Source organism: Pelodiscus sinensis, chromosome 4 (genome assembly GCF_052426305.1).
Source record: "Pelodiscus sinensis isolate ZL-2025 chromosome 4, ASM5242630v1, whole genome shotgun sequence".
In the NCBI taxonomy this organism is placed as follows: Eukaryota; Metazoa; Chordata; order Testudines; family Trionychidae; genus Pelodiscus; species Pelodiscus sinensis.
The window spans coordinates 109845874-109863254 of NC_143055.1; the positions used below are offsets into that span (position 1 = coordinate 109845874).

The window sequence follows — 17381 nt, forward strand, 5'->3', positions numbered from 1 at the left end:
TGATAGACGGCGTATTTGCCACTTTTACTTCTGTGCTGCTGCTGCGGCTTGTAGGGCTTGGTATGTGGTTTCAGGCAGGCTTTGTGCTGCCACATGGGAGCTGCATCTTGCCAGAAACGATGGTGCTCCCACAGCCTTCTGGCTACTTAGCTTGCCAGAGGTGCCAATTCAAATGGGGGGAAGTGTGTGTGTGTGGGGGGGGGGGAGTGGGTGGAGAGGAAAGCAACTTTTTACTCTGATTCCAGGGGACCTGTACACTCTAGGGTTGTGGTATTTTGCAGATAACTTAGAAATTAATTGTTGATTTCAACATACACACAAACAAACTCAAACGTATTTCCATCAATAATACTTGACATTTACAGATAAGGAAAGCAAGAAAAATCCTGCCTAAGAACTTGTTATAATCCAAATTCAGTGGTATAAACTTCTGAATTGGGCTTGGTTACAAATGGACTAGCAAATGAAGAGTTAAATAAACCATGTCTGGTTTTAGGATATTTATAACTTGACATGATATTGACAGTGGGTTTTTCTCTTTTGTTGTAGTCATGTTGATATCAGGATGGGAGCCACAAGGTGGGTGAGGCAAGAGCTTTCATTGGACCAAATATGGTTGGTGAAAGAGACAAGCTTGGAACCCCACAAAGCTCTTCTCCATACCTCTGAAGCTCAAAAGGGCTTACCTCTTTCACCAGCCAGTTGATCTAAAACCCAAAAAGATATTACTTCACACACATGCCTTGTCTCTCTGTTTTTATTTTGGCAGTCTGAAAGCAAGAACTCTTTGAGTTTCAGCTTGTACATTAAAAAACTACCTGACCTTCAATATCCCATAACAGTGAATATTAAAAATAATAAAAAATACAAAAAAGCTTTAAACCAAACAATTTATAGTACATTTTAAGGTTATGAAAAATAAAAAGTTAATTCTACCAAGCCTATTTATAAGGAAGAGCAGCAGGGTTGCAGTATGGGGGGAGGGGGAGAGGGAAGGGGAATAGAGAGTCTGCATCCCCACTGGAGTTTTCTTCTCAGTTTTAAGGTCCTCATTAACACTGTAAGTCACAACAATCCCACAGATGTGGACATCCGGTATAATAGGCAAGGGGAGGCACTGCCTTCGCTCCACCCACACTCCCCCTCCAGAACATCTACTGTAGGTGTTCTGGGGGCAGAGTGTTGCTGCCAGTGGCGCTCCTGACTGAGACCATGCACCCTCCTCCCTCCCTGTGCTCCGGGGATGGGGACGTGTGCCCTCCGCCCTCTCTGTGCTCCAGAGATCAGGAAGGCTGGGGCGTGTGGTGTGCTGTCCCCTCTCCCCATAGTGGTGATGGGGGTGGGGAGGCAGCTGGGCTCCCTTAAGGGTGGGGACTCAGCAGAAGGGGTGGAGCTGGGGGTACGGCTGTGGGCTTGCCTCCTCTAGCCTTAGTTTCACCAACCACCCCTGCCCACACTCTCAGTTCCTCACACTAAAAGCAGGAGTCCCAATGACTTCCAGAGGATGAATGACGTTTGCAAGGTATGGGAGTAAAGAAAGGAGTTTCCTTATTCTTAAATCTTGATGCGGTATAGAAATACATGCAACACTGTGCTGAACAACTTAGACAAGGCCTTCTGTCCCAAGGAATTTCAGAATCCTGTTAAGCACAACTTGTAGTGGAAACAGAAACAGTTAAAAAAAATATGAGAGAGAGAGAGAGAGAGAGAGAGAGACTGAGGCTGTGGATTAGAAATCAGGGACTGAATGAAAGGTAAAAGTGTTTCCAGAAGGTCACAGCAGGCAGGCAGACACCTCCCATTCCTCCTTCTATTCATATGGAGGCTCAGGAGCCAATGAAGCTTATTAGTTCAGGTGCTGTTTGTTTACCTCTCCTATCTTGGTCCTAGGCTGCCTCCAGCAAACAGGGGAGGAAGTGGAGGAGAGAGCTTGGCAGACAAGCCCTGGCAGAAAAAGTTGTTGGTGGTGTGACCTAATGCATGGCCCCCATGTGTGGCCTCTCTGCAGGGAAGGGACAGGATGGGATGGAAGCCATATTGGCAGGCATTCTGCAAGCAGCGTCCCAGTTGGCAGTGCTCACTGTGCAGTGCTAAAGGTGTGTTCCAAAGAGCAAGCCCTCTCCTGGACAAGTGGGGCTCTTAGGAGGGAAGGGGAAGTGAAGGGAGGTAGACCTGGACCTGTTACACCAACACACGCCCAGGGAGCAGGGAGGCTCCAAGCCCCCAGGAAACCCATAGAGACAAGCTGCACACACACACACACACTCCTCCTTCAACCCCCCTTCCTCATCAACCTGATCCTCCCATCCCAAGCCTCTTCCAGCACAACCTGAGCCCCCCACATGGCTTCTACAGGGCCCTTTATCCTGGGAAAGTGGGGAGCCCCCATGCACCCAGCCACCCCTGCTGCTGCTCCCACCAGAGGAGTTACCTGAGAGAGTGAGTGCCTCAAACTACAGCTGGGCTGTATGTTTTTGTTCTCTCCCCTCCCTCCCTGACCCTAGCTGGGCGGACTTCAGTGCTTCCCTTCCATAAGCCCAGCTGGCTGGCTGCATGTAAAGTCATGTGGGTCTATTCCAATGTGCCCCCAGCAGCACATTGCCCTGGGGTACAGCCCTGGTCACCCTGGTCAAAGGTCTGCTGGCAGTGGCTGTGTGGCCAAGCGAACGCTGTTATTTGAACATTTTAAATTTTGCCGTTCTTATTTATGTGTTTAAATTAAACACACATTTGTATTTAATTTTCTTCATCAGTAAAGGAAGTGTGTGTGGGGGGGAGGGGGAGGGAGAAAGTAATTCCTAGATGTTGTGCTTGGAGTTGTAATTCTGTACTAGCCCAGGTAATTATTTACCTAAAATCCCAATCATGTAGGAGTATAAGCGCTAAAGGCAATTAGTATATCACTTTTTTTTCCTATTTAAAGGCTGAGATGTTAATTTACAGCTGGTTTTTTTTAATCTACCATATGCAAAACAAATTTAATTCTTTATAAAAAATGTTTCCTGTGCTTTGCTAATCAGATTGCATTGCAATTTTTTTCTGTAATAATATTCTCACAACAGTAGGTTGTGAAGATAAGATATACTTTTTATCTTTTCTGACCTTTTTCTTAGAGTTACAAAATAGGAGCTAATAGTTTTGAATTATGTGAACTGTGTGTAGAGGGTGAATGAGGGAAAAGATAAATACACATTCCCATGGATTCATGTGAGACATTTATTCTCGCATAACTAGAAATTCCAGATTTAGCTTGTTTTGTAGATCTAAGGATTTAAAAATAAAGGCAAATGTGTTGAAAGCCAGTAATGTCAAAGGTATACATATTTAAACCCAACAAAGGCATACCTGTGTGTTAGAATATGCGTATAGTTGTTTCAGTGTGTTTTTTAAAGGAATGTGGATTTAGGGATGTAGGATTAACTCTAAGAGCCAAATACCTTTGTAGTTCCTCAGCCATTTTGAACTATACTGCTTCTACAATATAAAAGACTCCCAGCTTGCTGCTGTTCAAGTCATTTTTGAGCTTTTCTGGTGAAGCCAGCCGAGGGTATGAAGGTTGTCAACCAAAACAGTGGAAATTAAATGTAAAAAAGTAAATGTACAAAACTGTGAAATCAAGCACTCAAATTTTTTAAAAGTTCAAAAAATGAAGGTTCCTTCTTTAATGCTGCCAAAGCCTCATATGTAGGATTTTCTGTTTTACTAGTGAAATGTAAAGGCCTAATTTGTGGAACTAAAGCCCTGAGCTGAAAGTGCTGGGGAATTACAAACATACTGCATCCCACCTTCTAAAGGTGTGTGCTCCCCTACACAATGAGGAATGTGGGATATGGTCCTCCTACCCTACCAGACTGCCCTGCAATGGCTCAAGAGCATGGGTACTAACCACAGGGCCAACTCTTAGGAAGCAGGGCACAAACGCCAAATTGAGGTCTAAATGTAGATTGCACCAATTATTAAGAGTAAACTCCTCAAGCACTATTACAGCCTTAACATGGAATCACAGACAGACCGCTTGGGTACTCCAGTCTGTCTTATCACCCATGTTAACCTACCTTTGTGATAGATTAACCTGTACATCAAAGACCACAGTAACCTTCAGGTTACCCCCAGCCCTATTGACTCTAAACTTAGATTTAGAAAAAGTAACAGAAGCTTCTATAATAAGCAAGCTCTAGGTGTCCTTTAGAGCTAACCCTGGATTTTCTAAGCCAGACTAAACACTGGGATTTTTTTTCTTATGCCCAGTCATTCTTCCCCCCTCCCTGCATCCAAGCAGCATAAAGATATGCTTCTCGTGTGGAGTTTTTATTCCCTTTCCCTCTTGCTCTTTGAGCTGCAAACTCAGCCGATGGGAGGAATTCCCTTGGATAGCTCATCTTCGATGGGGTGGGGAGCAAGAGGGGTGAGCAGTCCTCTATCATATTCCACAATAGTTTGTCTGTTGAGAGGTCTCCCATGTTGGCCAGGATGTAATACCTTTTGTTGGAGATCAGCTCTTTAATACTAGTTAACGTCTGTCTCCTGTCTGATGAGGTACACGGACACAGAGGCTTATAATATGAGGCTCAAATATCACCTTACCACATGGGACTCAGATGTTGTTAAGTGAGATTAATGCAGGCAGCAACTTACAAGCATTCATTCAGCCTAAACAGCAAGAACATTTTTACAATGCTAATGCTGATTGTAACAATACTAACACACTGGTGAACCAGACTGACTTCAACTATGTATTTATCAGTATTTGAGTGAGGCATTGGACCATGTCCTGAGCTGGCACATGGGCAGCCAGTATCTCACACCCTGGTTAGAGTTGCTAATGCTGTTTATCATGCTAGCTAGAAGTACATGGGTGAGTGCAAGGTCTACAACTGGGCCAGACCGGCACAGGAGCCGCAAGGGAAAGAAGCTCCTTATACTATCCCACTTTTCTGTGTACCTGCCAGCTTCGATCTGGCCCTGAGAGACCAGGTCCAACTCCTTCAGCCCTTACCCAGGCAAACTCCCAATAGCCTGGGTACGGAATAAGTAAAACCAGAGAGACAGTAGAATGTGGACCTCAGATTTGGCATGTAGTGCCTACGTATCCCATTTAATGTATGTGCTGTGTAGTATGGCAGAGTTCAAGAGGCAGGATAAGTTTGCTCTTGTACTCTGGAGTTCACCACTTCAATACCTTAGTAATGTTAGCAGCATTTTACATTTATGTAATATATAAATGGCCCATATCTCTGTATAAGTATTACATGCATATCCAAAGCATCTGTTTTTCTGGTAATGTGGAAAATAAGAGTAGCATCTCATCCTGTGATATATAATTTATTCTATCAATCAAAATAATTCTCTCTTCATACAATGGGAGAGGGATGTTTTACTAAAGAATTGCTTATTAAGGCTATGTCTACACTGCGGAGCTATTTTGGGATACCAGAAGTATCCCGAACTAGCAATTCCATGTCTTTTGAGTGTGTCCATTATTTTGAAATATAACTGGTGTGTTATTTTGACGTCTCTGTAAATCTCATTCCACGAGGGCTAAGGGGCATTTCGAAATTACCTTGAAATAAGCTATGCAACCTGCGTAGCCCAAATTAAGTAGCTTATTTTGAGGGAAGAGTGCAGTATAGATGCACACTGAGTATCAGGACCAAATCTTACTTTGCTTCCGTTATTATGACTAAACACCTTGCAGGAGTAAAGTGAGCAGGATTTAGCTTCTTGAGAAGTCTTTGTATATATAACATATTGCTTGAAGTTTGATTTTCTGTGCTCTTGTCCCTCCATCTTTTCCCTATCTTGGCATGTGTACTCTCACTGGGAACACCAGGTCTATGCCTGCTTTTGCAGCCATAGCCAACACTCTTGCCTGGCAGGCTCATGAATACTTGTCCCCGCTTGGGTTTGCTGGCATCTGTCTCAAAGAGGGTAGCCTGTGCCAGCCAGCAGTCTATTAGCCCTGTCAAATATTGTGACTCTCTGGTGAATAGCACAATACGTAAAGCTGGCAACACTGGAGTAGCTAAGCCTACAAATAATTACTCCATTTGCAATTGTTTACTTCTCTACGTGCAAAGGCTGAAAAAATTCTGACATGCACAAAAGGATAAATGTTAATCTGTTCTGTGCCTTTGTGCCAATTACCTTTCTTCCATGATTTCTCTAATAGCTGCCACATTAGGACCGGCTCCTAGATGGGTATAGAAAGGACCTTCGTCTTTTTCAATAATTTGTTCTGTTTAAAATAAAAGAGAGGTTATTGCCTTAAAGCGTCATTATTCAATGGAAGAAATTGCATTGCAAAGCTTACCCACTGCTAGCCAGGCAGGACCCTGTTATCAATTTTGGGGGCCAAATTTCACACATATATGCCTACGGTAGGCCCACAAATTATGTCAAAATGTTTCTGTAAAACATGCATTTACATATGTATATTAAGACTATGTAAGCCGAGTCCTTTGATTTCCTTATTTCACTTCTACAAAGTGATTTTGCGAAGTGTGGCAGGGAGAAACAAGAAACCAGTTTTGTATTCCTCCTTGCAATATGGTGATGTAGTACTTTCCCCTCCTCCACAACCTCATGTCAGTTTCCTTGAGATTCAACTCAAAACATTTGAGAAAGGGAGAAAGGTTATCTTTGTATTTGTAGAGAATATTATTTTGAACTTTATACCCTGGGGCGGGTGGGGGTGGTGGAGGGAGTGAGAGAGAGAGAGAAAATGTATATGTATAAATCAGGGAGGACACAATAAAACTATTTACCGTCACAACGAAGAACTGTACATTTTGTCTCAATCCAACACAGCAGAGAATCCAGAAAAAAAGACTTCAGAATGTACCCCTAGTAAGAGGCAGCATGGAGACTCATTTCTCCCAACAAAATAGTGCATGGCAAAGTGGAAAGGAGCAGCATGCCAGCTACTACACTTCTGTTCTCCCTGCAGCGCCAGTCCTGCTCTGGGCAACCGTGGTCTTGCCTCTTTGCAATGAGGAGAGCAGAGATGGAGCAGTCCCTGTGCTTCCGTAGGCACCGCAGTTGAAATTCTGCTTGGTCCTGACACTGTTTATTACCCAGGGAGTGAAAGGAAGAAGGCACCTATGGAAGGGTCAATGCAAAATCCAACCCTCTGTTTTTAGGCAAGCCTTACTTAGTGAAACTCTCAGTAATAGACTGTGTGTCCGAGTTAAAATCAAGCGAGTATCTCAGGTTTTGAGACAGCTTTCCTACAAGCAGTATCTCCCCCCCTTGACTTAAATCATACTGCATCAAATTAAATTATGCATCTGATCTTTTTATCCAATGTGTTTGAATAATACAGGCCTGCTTCTCAATAAAACTGGATACAAAGAGATAAACAGACTGAAGAATCTACTTTTTATTAGATTTGTATGCTATACGTTGACGTGCTAGCACACAAAACCAGACAGATAACTGCTTTGTAACAAACCTAGGGCAGTGGTCTATTTTTAGTGTAAAAAACTAGTGCTGCTGGAAAGAAACTGAAATGCTCCCTTGCTAATGGCTGGCATTCTCACAAATCAACCCAAAATAAAACCAGCCAACCAACCCCCCAAAAACTTTGAAAGCTGTCTTCCTAATTGTGAATTAACAATGTGTTTTTAGTATATTTCTTGTCACTTACCAACACAACTGCATGATGGGAAATCATACTGGGTTTTGACAGGTGTGTCCAATAAATTTTTTACAGGAGTATCCAATAACTTGGAAGGTGACTCTAAAAAATTATTGAGAACAGATCCAGCTGTTCTTTTCGTTGGGGTTTTCTCAGCTGAAGGAATTGCATGGTGATCTAAGGCTGAAGCGTGGCTCTCAAATTCTGCAGCAGTCGAATTTCTTGATAGGATTGTGATGGGGCCTGCTGTTTCAACCTTCACATGCTTAGGTGATTTGATAGTAAGAGCTTTGTGATCAAACAGTGATTTGACCTGAATTTGTTTCAGTTGCTGTTCCATTGTCTCAATGATACTCTTTTGTTGCAGGTTCTCACAACCGAAGTGCTGATTCTCTTGTTTAATTATTTTTTTCCACGTTTTGTTTTCCAGCTGTCCAGTTGATAGATGCATGCAGACATTAGACTTTGAGCCAGCCTCAACTTTTATAGGCTTGCGCATTACACTGGCACAAATTTCAGGTTTGGGTTGTTGGTGCATATGCTGCTCTTGCTTTTGTAAGAGATGCCACCTGAGAGCAGCATGGTTTTGAAAATCTTTGTGGGTCTGAGACAGAGGGTGACATCCTCTCTGGTCTTGTGGGAGAGCATGTTGGCTGTGGGGTAAGTACCTTTGCTGAATTGGTGTAGCTTGCTGACCAGGAAGATCTTGTTTCAAATTCCCACCACATCGTTCAGGTTGTTGGAGGGGTAGCTGCATAGCGGAAGCCTGCTGAGTTTGGTGCTCTTGTTCTTGAAAGCGATGCTGCACATCTTGCTTAGGGGCCATGCTATTTGGGTAATATTGCATATATTGTAAGTCTTGCCTTTTCTTTAGTCCCAAGAGTTCAGCACTTATGGTGTTTTCCTTCTTCTCAGAAACCAAGTGCACATGGCCAGGACGCTGTAGATGAGTATTTGTTTTCAGGATCTGATTGTAAAGGGAAGTTTTATTGTTGATACTTTGTTCCTGCTCTAGTCCGAGCTGAGGGGTAGGAGGGAACTCAGTTGTTTTTATACATGTAGTCTCTGTTTGAAAACGTTCTTCTGGTTTAAACTGAGCGTAGGATACCCCATCTAGTCGCTGTTCATTGTTGCTTTGGAGTTGGGAAAAGGGCTGAGACAGTTCTTTGCTTTTCATTTGCAGGGCTGGCTGGGGATGGTGGTTTGGGGTTAACTGCTGTGGACTGCGTGACACTTGTGTCTGCTGTGCCGGTTTCTGCAACATTTGTTGTAAAATGTTTGAATGTACGAATTGTTCCTTCTCTGTTGCCTGGAGATTCAAGTGCTGCTGTTTTAACAGGGTCCCCAAAGACTGCTCAGTTTGCTGTTCTTGTCTGGCTTGGAAATGAAGCTGCTGCACATGGTGTTGCTGCACATGGGCCTTCACTAGAGACTTCATCTCTGTGAGCTGTGGCTGGGGAGAGTGCTTCTGGATTTGCAGCTGCTGCTCAGCTATAGGATGGAGCGGCCGTTGGGGTGCCTCACTTTTGTACAGCTGAGGCATTGGTTCCTGTTGTATTGTTTTCTCACTATGGGGCTGTCCTGAAGGCCCTTTTAATGCATCAGGATTCCCAGGATACTGGTCTGAATGCACCTGTTCCATTGGATTTGCTTGGAACTGAAGAATTGACCTCAGTAAAGCCTCATTGGGCTTCTGAGGGGGGTCTCTGTGGCGAAAATGAGTGGAAATTAATTCTATCCAACCTGGCGTTGGATAATGTTGGGTCGGCTGCTTCACTTGGTCTTTTCCTTTGTCAGGAAGAGTCGCCTGGTTTTTTTGTCCCAGGAGCAGCTGAGAGTTTCGCAGCAACTCTCCATGTCTCCCAGCTACCTGCAGATCTTGGATGTGAGGCTCTGACGTTGGCTTTGTTTCTTCTGTGCATTGCTGAATGGAGGTCATTGTGGCAGTTGGCAGATCACTTTCACCGCCATCCTGTTGTGACACCTCAGGCTTCTGTGGAAGCTTCGGTTGAGGCTTAGGTTGTTGCTGGGCAAGGCCAGGACTCTTGGTCACCCGTCCCTCCTGCTGCCTTTCATTCTTCACTTCTCTGGGGAGATTTTCAACATTTCTGTGGTCACAGGGGTGATGCCCTTCTGTAACCCCAATGGACAGAGTGCTGTTCATTTCTGGATCTGGAGGAGGAGGAGCAGAAGCAGGGGGAGGGGTGAAGGAATCCTTACTGAACATTGAGTTGTGTTTAAAAAAAGCACCATTTTTTTCTGCTTGCTCTGTTTCCAGGCTATTGTTTTGAGCTTGCAGATTACTGCTGGAACTTAGAGCGAGATCTTGGTTGGGTAGCTGTCCCATGTGTCTCTGAACGCTCCTATTTCCGATGGCTAACTGGTGTGTATCATAGCCAGTGTTTTGCTGCTGTAGTTCCGATTTTTGAAGTGAATAGCTACCTGGTAATACAGGTGGTTTACTGGAGTCTCCCATATTGTAGACCTCAGTAGCCACTACAGCTGGCACTTGAGGCAGCTCAGAGTTTGAGGTCTGTGGGGAAATGATCTGCCCTGAGGTATGGGATGAATGTGTTGTCATATAGGACAACTCATTAGTAGCCTGACTGTTAATGGCATTTATGTGAGATGTGTTTTTCTGCATTGCAATGGAAACATGGTCTGGATAATATTGAGACAGTGTTTTTTCCAGGAGTTCACCACTCATGTTTTCCATGGAAGAGGCAGAAACTGTAGCACCATTAGGCATTGGCACCGCCTTGTTCTTAAGTAGTAAGACAATGTCCTTGTTGTGGCAAGTCATATTTTCTCTCTCTTGCTCATTCTGAATCTGGAGATCTTCAGGATTTTCTGAACCATCACAGTTTCCTCTTGAAGACTGTGTAACATCAGAAGCTGCATTTTCTTGTCCAGTAAAACTCACAGATTTCTTCTCACTGCATGAATTGGAGACGGTTGTTTTTCCATTTTTTTCTTCTGGTTCATCTTGTTCACCATTGACCTCTTCATCTTGTTTAATTTTCTTGTTCTGATGAAGACCGTATAGAGAAGGCTCACTAAAAGTGCGTTTTATCCCACCATTTTGCATATACTTGGAATACACTCTCTTTTCCTGTAGGAGATCAGGGCTGGTACGGTTATTTGGGTTTCCCTTCACATGAGGTATTCCATAGTTGTTCTTTAAAAGTAGCCACTTATGGTCACCATTTACTTCAGCATGGGTTCTCTCTGTCAATGGACTTCCATTCTGCAGCTTCACCGTCAAGGGCTCCACATGGCAAACATGAGAAGGATGTGGTATTAAAAATGGACTCAATCTATTGCCATCAACATGGGTGGTTCTATCCTGTTCCATCTGGCCTGCTCCGGGGCCATCCACAAGGCTGCCCTTTTAACGTATCTGAAAGAGAAAAAGGGAGGGAAAAAAAGTCTAAGTTTGTTTTTATTTGCTACACATCAATCACTGACCAGGTACAATATTTGAGCATCTGTCCTACTGACTTATCTAGGCACAATCTGCCAGTTTACAGTTGTTTCTGCCTGTTTACTAAAAATCAGTGTTTTCTGAGGTTGTTTCCAAAAGCATTGGAATTTGGTATTATAAAATATGATGTATTGTTAAAAATTAAGGGTGAAACTTCAATTGGAACGATATCAGTTTGGGCTGGAACATGTGAAGCTGATGGTGGTAGCAAGCAGAGTGAAACTGAACCAGGCAATGTTTTTGTAAAAGGACTTCCTTTTAAAATGGTTCAACAATGCTTGATTTTGTTAACCTGAGACCACTTTGTTCATGTTTTAATTTGACGTGCATTCTAAACTTCAGCACATGATCAGTTAAAGTGTGTTTTCAAACTTGATAAGAACATTTTCGGTACAGAGTTAAGTTCCTAACAACGGATGTGCAGGGGAGAAACTCAGATTGGTATATAAAAGGGCATGCAAAATTAAACTAGGGATGAGAAAATGCTGTTCAAACAGAAAGATATTTATCTTAACACTAAATCTCTTGCATGATTAATGATCATTTTTAATGAAAATATAAGTATTTACTGCTTGCATACTTTTTGCCTGTGCTTTTCTGTAATGATTTTTCTTCCAAGGAAGGTGGAAAATCATGCAGAAACTGTAGTTCCCAGACTTAGAGCTAATCCTGTTATTTGATTATAGTATGCCAAGCCTCTCTTGTCTGACTTGAAGGATTATTGCCACCAAGCTTGCCAGTTAGAGAGGCTTCCCTGCCCCTTTACTCGTCAGCTGTTGGATAAGGTCGTTTAATTTTGGTTTGCCAAAGATCTTACCCTTCACAAAAGACATGTATGAGAAAACAAAACGAAAGCTGACTACTCTCGACTGGCATTCCTACACTCATTCATTATTACTACAGTACTAACATCCCTATGATGCATTTATTTAAGGGGAAAAAATTAAAATCACGTTACATACTCATATGGAGCTGGCTGTATTTTCTTGACATTCTGAATGCCACCTATGAACATGCCTTTAGAATTGTTTTTCTTTGTTGTTTGAGCAGCAAAAGCCTAAAATCTGTTTGTCTTGGATTTAAGTTGGGCCATTGGAAATTCTTCTCTTAAATAAAAACGGTAAAGATTATATTTATTCATTGGATAAATTTGCTGCCAGAGTGTTGTGAACAAATTCCACCTAACAATTGTCTAACTCTGTGTAGGCAGATCAACTGAAGGTTCATAAGCCAGTAAAATGTAGAGAAAGCTATTGTCGCACCCTCCATAATTTGTTCTTTGTGGTTTTATCCTTCACCAACACCACCATCCTAAATGACAGAAGACAAATGGACAGAGCACCAGTCAGATGTTAGAAGGATTTCTTATCGGAAAAGTTAGGAAAATAAGTCAACTGAAACATAATGTGCTAAAGGTACAAATGAGACTGAGATAAAAATTTTGACTCGGGTAAATCTTTGCAATGAAGACTTACCTCTAGTTTGCATAGAAAGGGAATAAGAGAGGCTCTTTATTATTAATTCATAGTTACTTGGACTGCTACGCAAGCCTGAGCATCACAAGTGGCTGATATTACCGCTCCACAGAGAGAACTATTACATTTGAAAATTTCTCGTATCACAGTAGATTTGCCTCCAAGAGCACAAGACAGGATTATTTATCCTTCTTTAATTTTTTTTACAATATCAAATTACACCCTAATTTATACGATGTGCACTGAATTCCAGGGTATTATTGCCTTACTAATCTCAAGTGAGTAATAGAATTCAGAAACGCTCTTTAAGTAAGAATTGCTCTTGGGGCCATGTAAAATTACTATAAGAAGAATTGATAGCACTATATAAGATTACTGGGAATCTCTTTCTGTTCAGGGTGTTGACTTCAAAACAGGGACAATCGAAGCATCAGAGGTGCAGTCAGAACTAGACAGCTAGATATATACTACCCACACCCCCTCATGTATTCTTAAATGTGCTTTTAATCTTTAAAACACTTTTTTTCCATGTTCTTGGATTATTCTTTACACCACAAAAATATGCTATGGTCACATTGCTTCCCAAACCCTGCCTCTAGCGAAGTGACTTTTTATAAAGCAATTTGAAAAACAAACTAGAGATGGAGAAGATTAGTTATGGCATCTAGTCTGTCCTTGTAACAAAGCAGGATTGTTTGGTGTACAATCTATATTCCAGAATCTTATCCTTTAAGCTGACCAGGTGATAAGGCATTGGAGCCTATTCCATAGCATAATAGAAATACAGGCAGTCCCCGGGTTACGTACAAGATAGGGACTGTAGGTTTGTTCTTAACAGCGGCTAAATCTGGACGCCAGTTCTGACTTACATGCAGATTCAACTTAAGAACCCCTGGCATCCCCAAGTCAGCTGCTGCTGAAACTGATCAGCGGCTGATTCCAGGAAGCCCGGGGCAGGGGCTTTCTGTAGTCAGCCACTGGTCAGTTTCAGCAGTGGCTGACTTGGGGACGCCTGGGGCAGAGCAGCTGGGGTGCTGCCGGGTTGGTCCAGTAGTGCCCAGAGCGGCGCTACGGGACCAACCGGCAGCGCCCCAGCTGCTGTACCACAGGCATCTGGAGCAAAGCCGCGAAGCACAGGGGCAGCAGGACAGGCCAAATGTGCCGTGGCTGTCCTGCTGCCCTCGGGCTCCGCGGCTTTGCTCTGCTTTGCTCCCCGTCTCCCTGGTCTGCTGGAGACCAGGGAGACGGGCCCCGTTTGTAACTGCGGATCCGACATAAGTCGGATCCGCATAACTCAGGGACCGCCTGTAGTTATTACACGGGCAAATCAGGGGAAATTTATAAGTTCCTCTCGTTCCATATAGTTCTTTAAAGTAGAAATGCAAAGTCAAGAATGCTGCAGAAATACAATCCCTCTCAGTGGGTTTTGAGAAACAGATTTTCACCCTAACTAAAATTGAAATTACTTCCATTTCCCTATCTGGTCTCTTCTGATACATTAGCTTGCAGCAGAACAACAACTCGGTGAAAGGCGAGTGTGTAAGCTGCTAAAACACATAGTATTCTGAGCAAAAGACAAAAAATCAGTAATTAACACTGCACAATCAGATTATTTTTTATTTTTATCAAAGCAAGGCATTAGTCTATGTGACTGAGCTGTGGGAATCCTCTCCATGGTCCTCAAAACAAATCAGTATTTTTACGCGGGTGGTTGGATTCTGCTTTATCAAAGAGGGTAAAATTTAACTCTTCCTAAAAGTTTTCAACAGCTCTTTTTGCTTTGGGTTTTATTGTTGGATAAAAGAGCCTTACTACTTTAGGAGTGTGTGTCCTGTATATAAGCTCAGCATGCAAACCTCTGTTCAAAGTGTGCCTACTCCTCAGGAGGGAAACTCATGATCCTTGAAAGCCACGTGTTTCCTTCCTTACTATATGTCAAAAATATACGCACTCTTCACAGGCTTCGCAAAAGCCTCACGCTACAAACCAACTAATCCCTTGGATTCTGATTGGCTCCAGCATAAAAGGAGGTGGTAGAAGGCATTCCAAAGCAAGATTAAAACATTTGACTCTTGAAAGCCTAGTATGAACTGATTGGTTTAAAAAGCCTCACCTCCTTTCTTCAGAATAACTGTAGATTGGGGTTATTTTGCATTATTCTTGATGCCCCGTGTCTAAACTCAAAATCCTCCAGAGTCTCATCTTATTACAAACCATAAAAGGTACTCAGACAAATCCCAGTCATTTTTTGTAATGCAATTTAAAGTTAGGAAAAACCAAGCAATGATATCAAGTATCAGAGGGGTAGCCGTGTTAGTCTGAATCTGCAAAAGCGACGAGGAGCCCTGTGGCACCTTATAGACTAACTGAAGTGTAGGAGCATAAGCTTTCGTGGGCAAAGACCCACTTCGTCAGATGCATGTGATAATCAAGCAATGATAATAGCTCTAGTAGGGTACGTCTACACTACAACGTTAATTCGAACTAACTTAGTTCGAATTAGTTAATTCGAACTAAGCTAATTCGAACTAACGGATCCAGACTAAAAAACTAGTTCAAATTAGCGTTTTCCAATTCGAACTAGCATGTCCACATTAAGTGGACCTTGAACCAGGCTTAAGGATGGCCGGAAGCAGTGCCGGCAGGGCATCAGAGGAGGACTTAGAGCGTGGAGATGCTGTCTCAGGCTAGCCGAGGGCTGTGCTTAAAGGGTCCCGACCCCCACCCCGGACAGACAGTTCTCAGGGGTGCCCCGCTTGCAATGCAGTCCTGGCTTGGATTGCCCGGAGTACCCACACTGGGCACATCAGAGTACTCGGCCATCAGCCTGGCTGCACTTGCCGCAGGCTGCCATCTGGGAGAGGGGGCAATTGGGGGGCTGCAGGAGAGCTTCCACCCCCAGAAGCCCGCAGAGCCAGCCCAGTCCTTCCCATCGGGGGCTCGTACCCCATTCCTCCCTCACCTCCTTCCACTTACCCTTCCCTAGCCCCTCTTCTTGATGTACAAAATAAAGGACAATTGTGTTCAAAAATGGAATCTGTCTTTATTGAACAAAACTGGGGGAGACTGGGAAAAGGAGGTGGGAGAGGGGAAGAGAGAGGGTGGGAGAGGGGAGGGCAACTAAAATGATCAGGGGTTGGGAACAGGTCCCATATGAAGAGAGGCTAAAGAGACTGGGACTTTTCAGCTTAGAAAAGAGGAGACAGAGGGGGGACAGGATAGAGGTCTCTAAAAGCAGGAGTGGGGTGGAGAGGGTGCATAAAGAAAAGTTCTTCATTAGTTCCCATAATAGAGGGACTAGAGGACACCAAAGGAAAGGAATGGGTAGCAGGCTTCAAACTAGTAACAGAAAGTTCTTCTTCACAAAGCAAAGAGTCAACCTGTGGAACTCCTTGCTGCAGGGGGCTGTGAAGGCTACAACTGGAACAGAGTTTAAAGGGAAGTGAGATCAAGTCATGGAGGTTGGGTCCATGGAGTGGTATTAGCCAGGGGGTAGGAGTGGTGTCCCTGCCCAAGGTTTGTGGAAGGCTGGAGAGGGATGGCACGAGACAAATGGCTTGGTCACTGTCTTCAGTCCATCCCCTCCAGGGTCCCTAGGGTTGGCCGCTGTCGGCAGACAGGCTACTGGGCTAGATGGACCTTTGGTCTGACCCAGGACGGCCATTGTAAGCTCAGGGCTCAGGGTTGGGGGGTCTCAGTGGACCACCTTGATTTTCATGCACACCTGCTCCTGGGTGGCCAGGCTGGCAGCTCTCCTGCCCTAGCCGGCCACTTTCCTGTGCCTAGTGCGGAGGTCGTGGACGAGGTCCACGATGTCCGCACTAGCCCAGGCGGGTGCCCGCCTCTTGCGGTCCCGGGCAAGCTCCCGGGAGCCGCCAGCCTGGTTCTGGGAAGAGGGGGAGGGCTGGGGGGCATCGGGTGGGTGGCTCAATCCGTGCCAGGTGCAGGGTCTGCTGGCTGGGTGCTGGTAGGCTTGCACCTGGCAGGGGCACCGTAGCCAGCCCGTGCCCCTTTAAGGGGTCCGGGGCCGGGAGAGGGGCAGACGAGTTTCCCTGGTGTTGGCCAGAGTGGCCACCAGGGAAAGCTGGGGAGGGCTAGCCTCCCACTAGTTCGAATTAAGGGGCTACACACCCCTTAATTCGAACTAGCTAGTTCGAACAAGGCTTAATCCTCGTAAAATGAGGTTTTCCTAGTTCGAACTAAGCGCTCCGCTAGTTCGATTTAAATTCGAACTAGCGGAGCGCTAGTGTAGCGCCTATTAAAGTTAGTTCGAACTAACGTCCGTTAGTTCAAACTAACTTTGTCGTGTAGACATACCCGTATTTATTCCAGCTAGTAGTACATCATGCATGTGCTTTAAATGCTACCATTGACTCAAATTGTTCAGGACTGCAAAGTCTGGAGTCTGGTCTTTTTTACATTTGTGGTGGAGGAAGAAAGCTCACCTTTTATTAAAGGATAGTAGTTTATTTTTTTCCTCCTCCAGTTGTAACTGTTAGCCAATACACTTAGCAGCTCTCTCTATATTCTCCCCCTCCCCGGCCTTAACTTATTAGAAATTCAAGTCACATCAGCAGCATCTGTGAAACAATTACTGCATCTAGGACTGACTCTGCAGTCTAATCTATCATAATTATGACTGGTCTCTTTGAAGATGCCATGATGCATGACTTAAAAATAGCACATTACTGTGGAAATGGATCAGCATCTCACATTCCACCAAGCTGTAATTCTGCCCACCACTATTACCCTTCTTGAAGTACTCAGGGATGTACACATATTTCTT

The 17381-nt window shown here is 44.1% G+C and overlaps 1 protein-coding gene across 1 annotated transcript in view; it reads right to left on the minus strand.

Annotated features, from left to right (window-relative positions):
• The window catches only part of TET2 (tet methylcytosine dioxygenase 2), an 87619-nt gene that overhangs the window by 14359 nt on the left and 55879 nt on the right, over positions 1–17381 (minus strand). Inside the window, exons 2-3 of the mRNA XM_006119316.5 lie at positions 7646–11036; positions 6145–6235 (exon numbers count right to left, since the gene is read on the minus strand). Coding sequence (XP_006119378.3) covers positions 6145–6235; positions 7646–10991 — 3437 coding nt within the window. The 5' untranslated portion in view covers positions 10992–11036. The remainder of the gene's footprint in view (positions 1–6144; positions 6236–7645; positions 11037–17381) is intronic.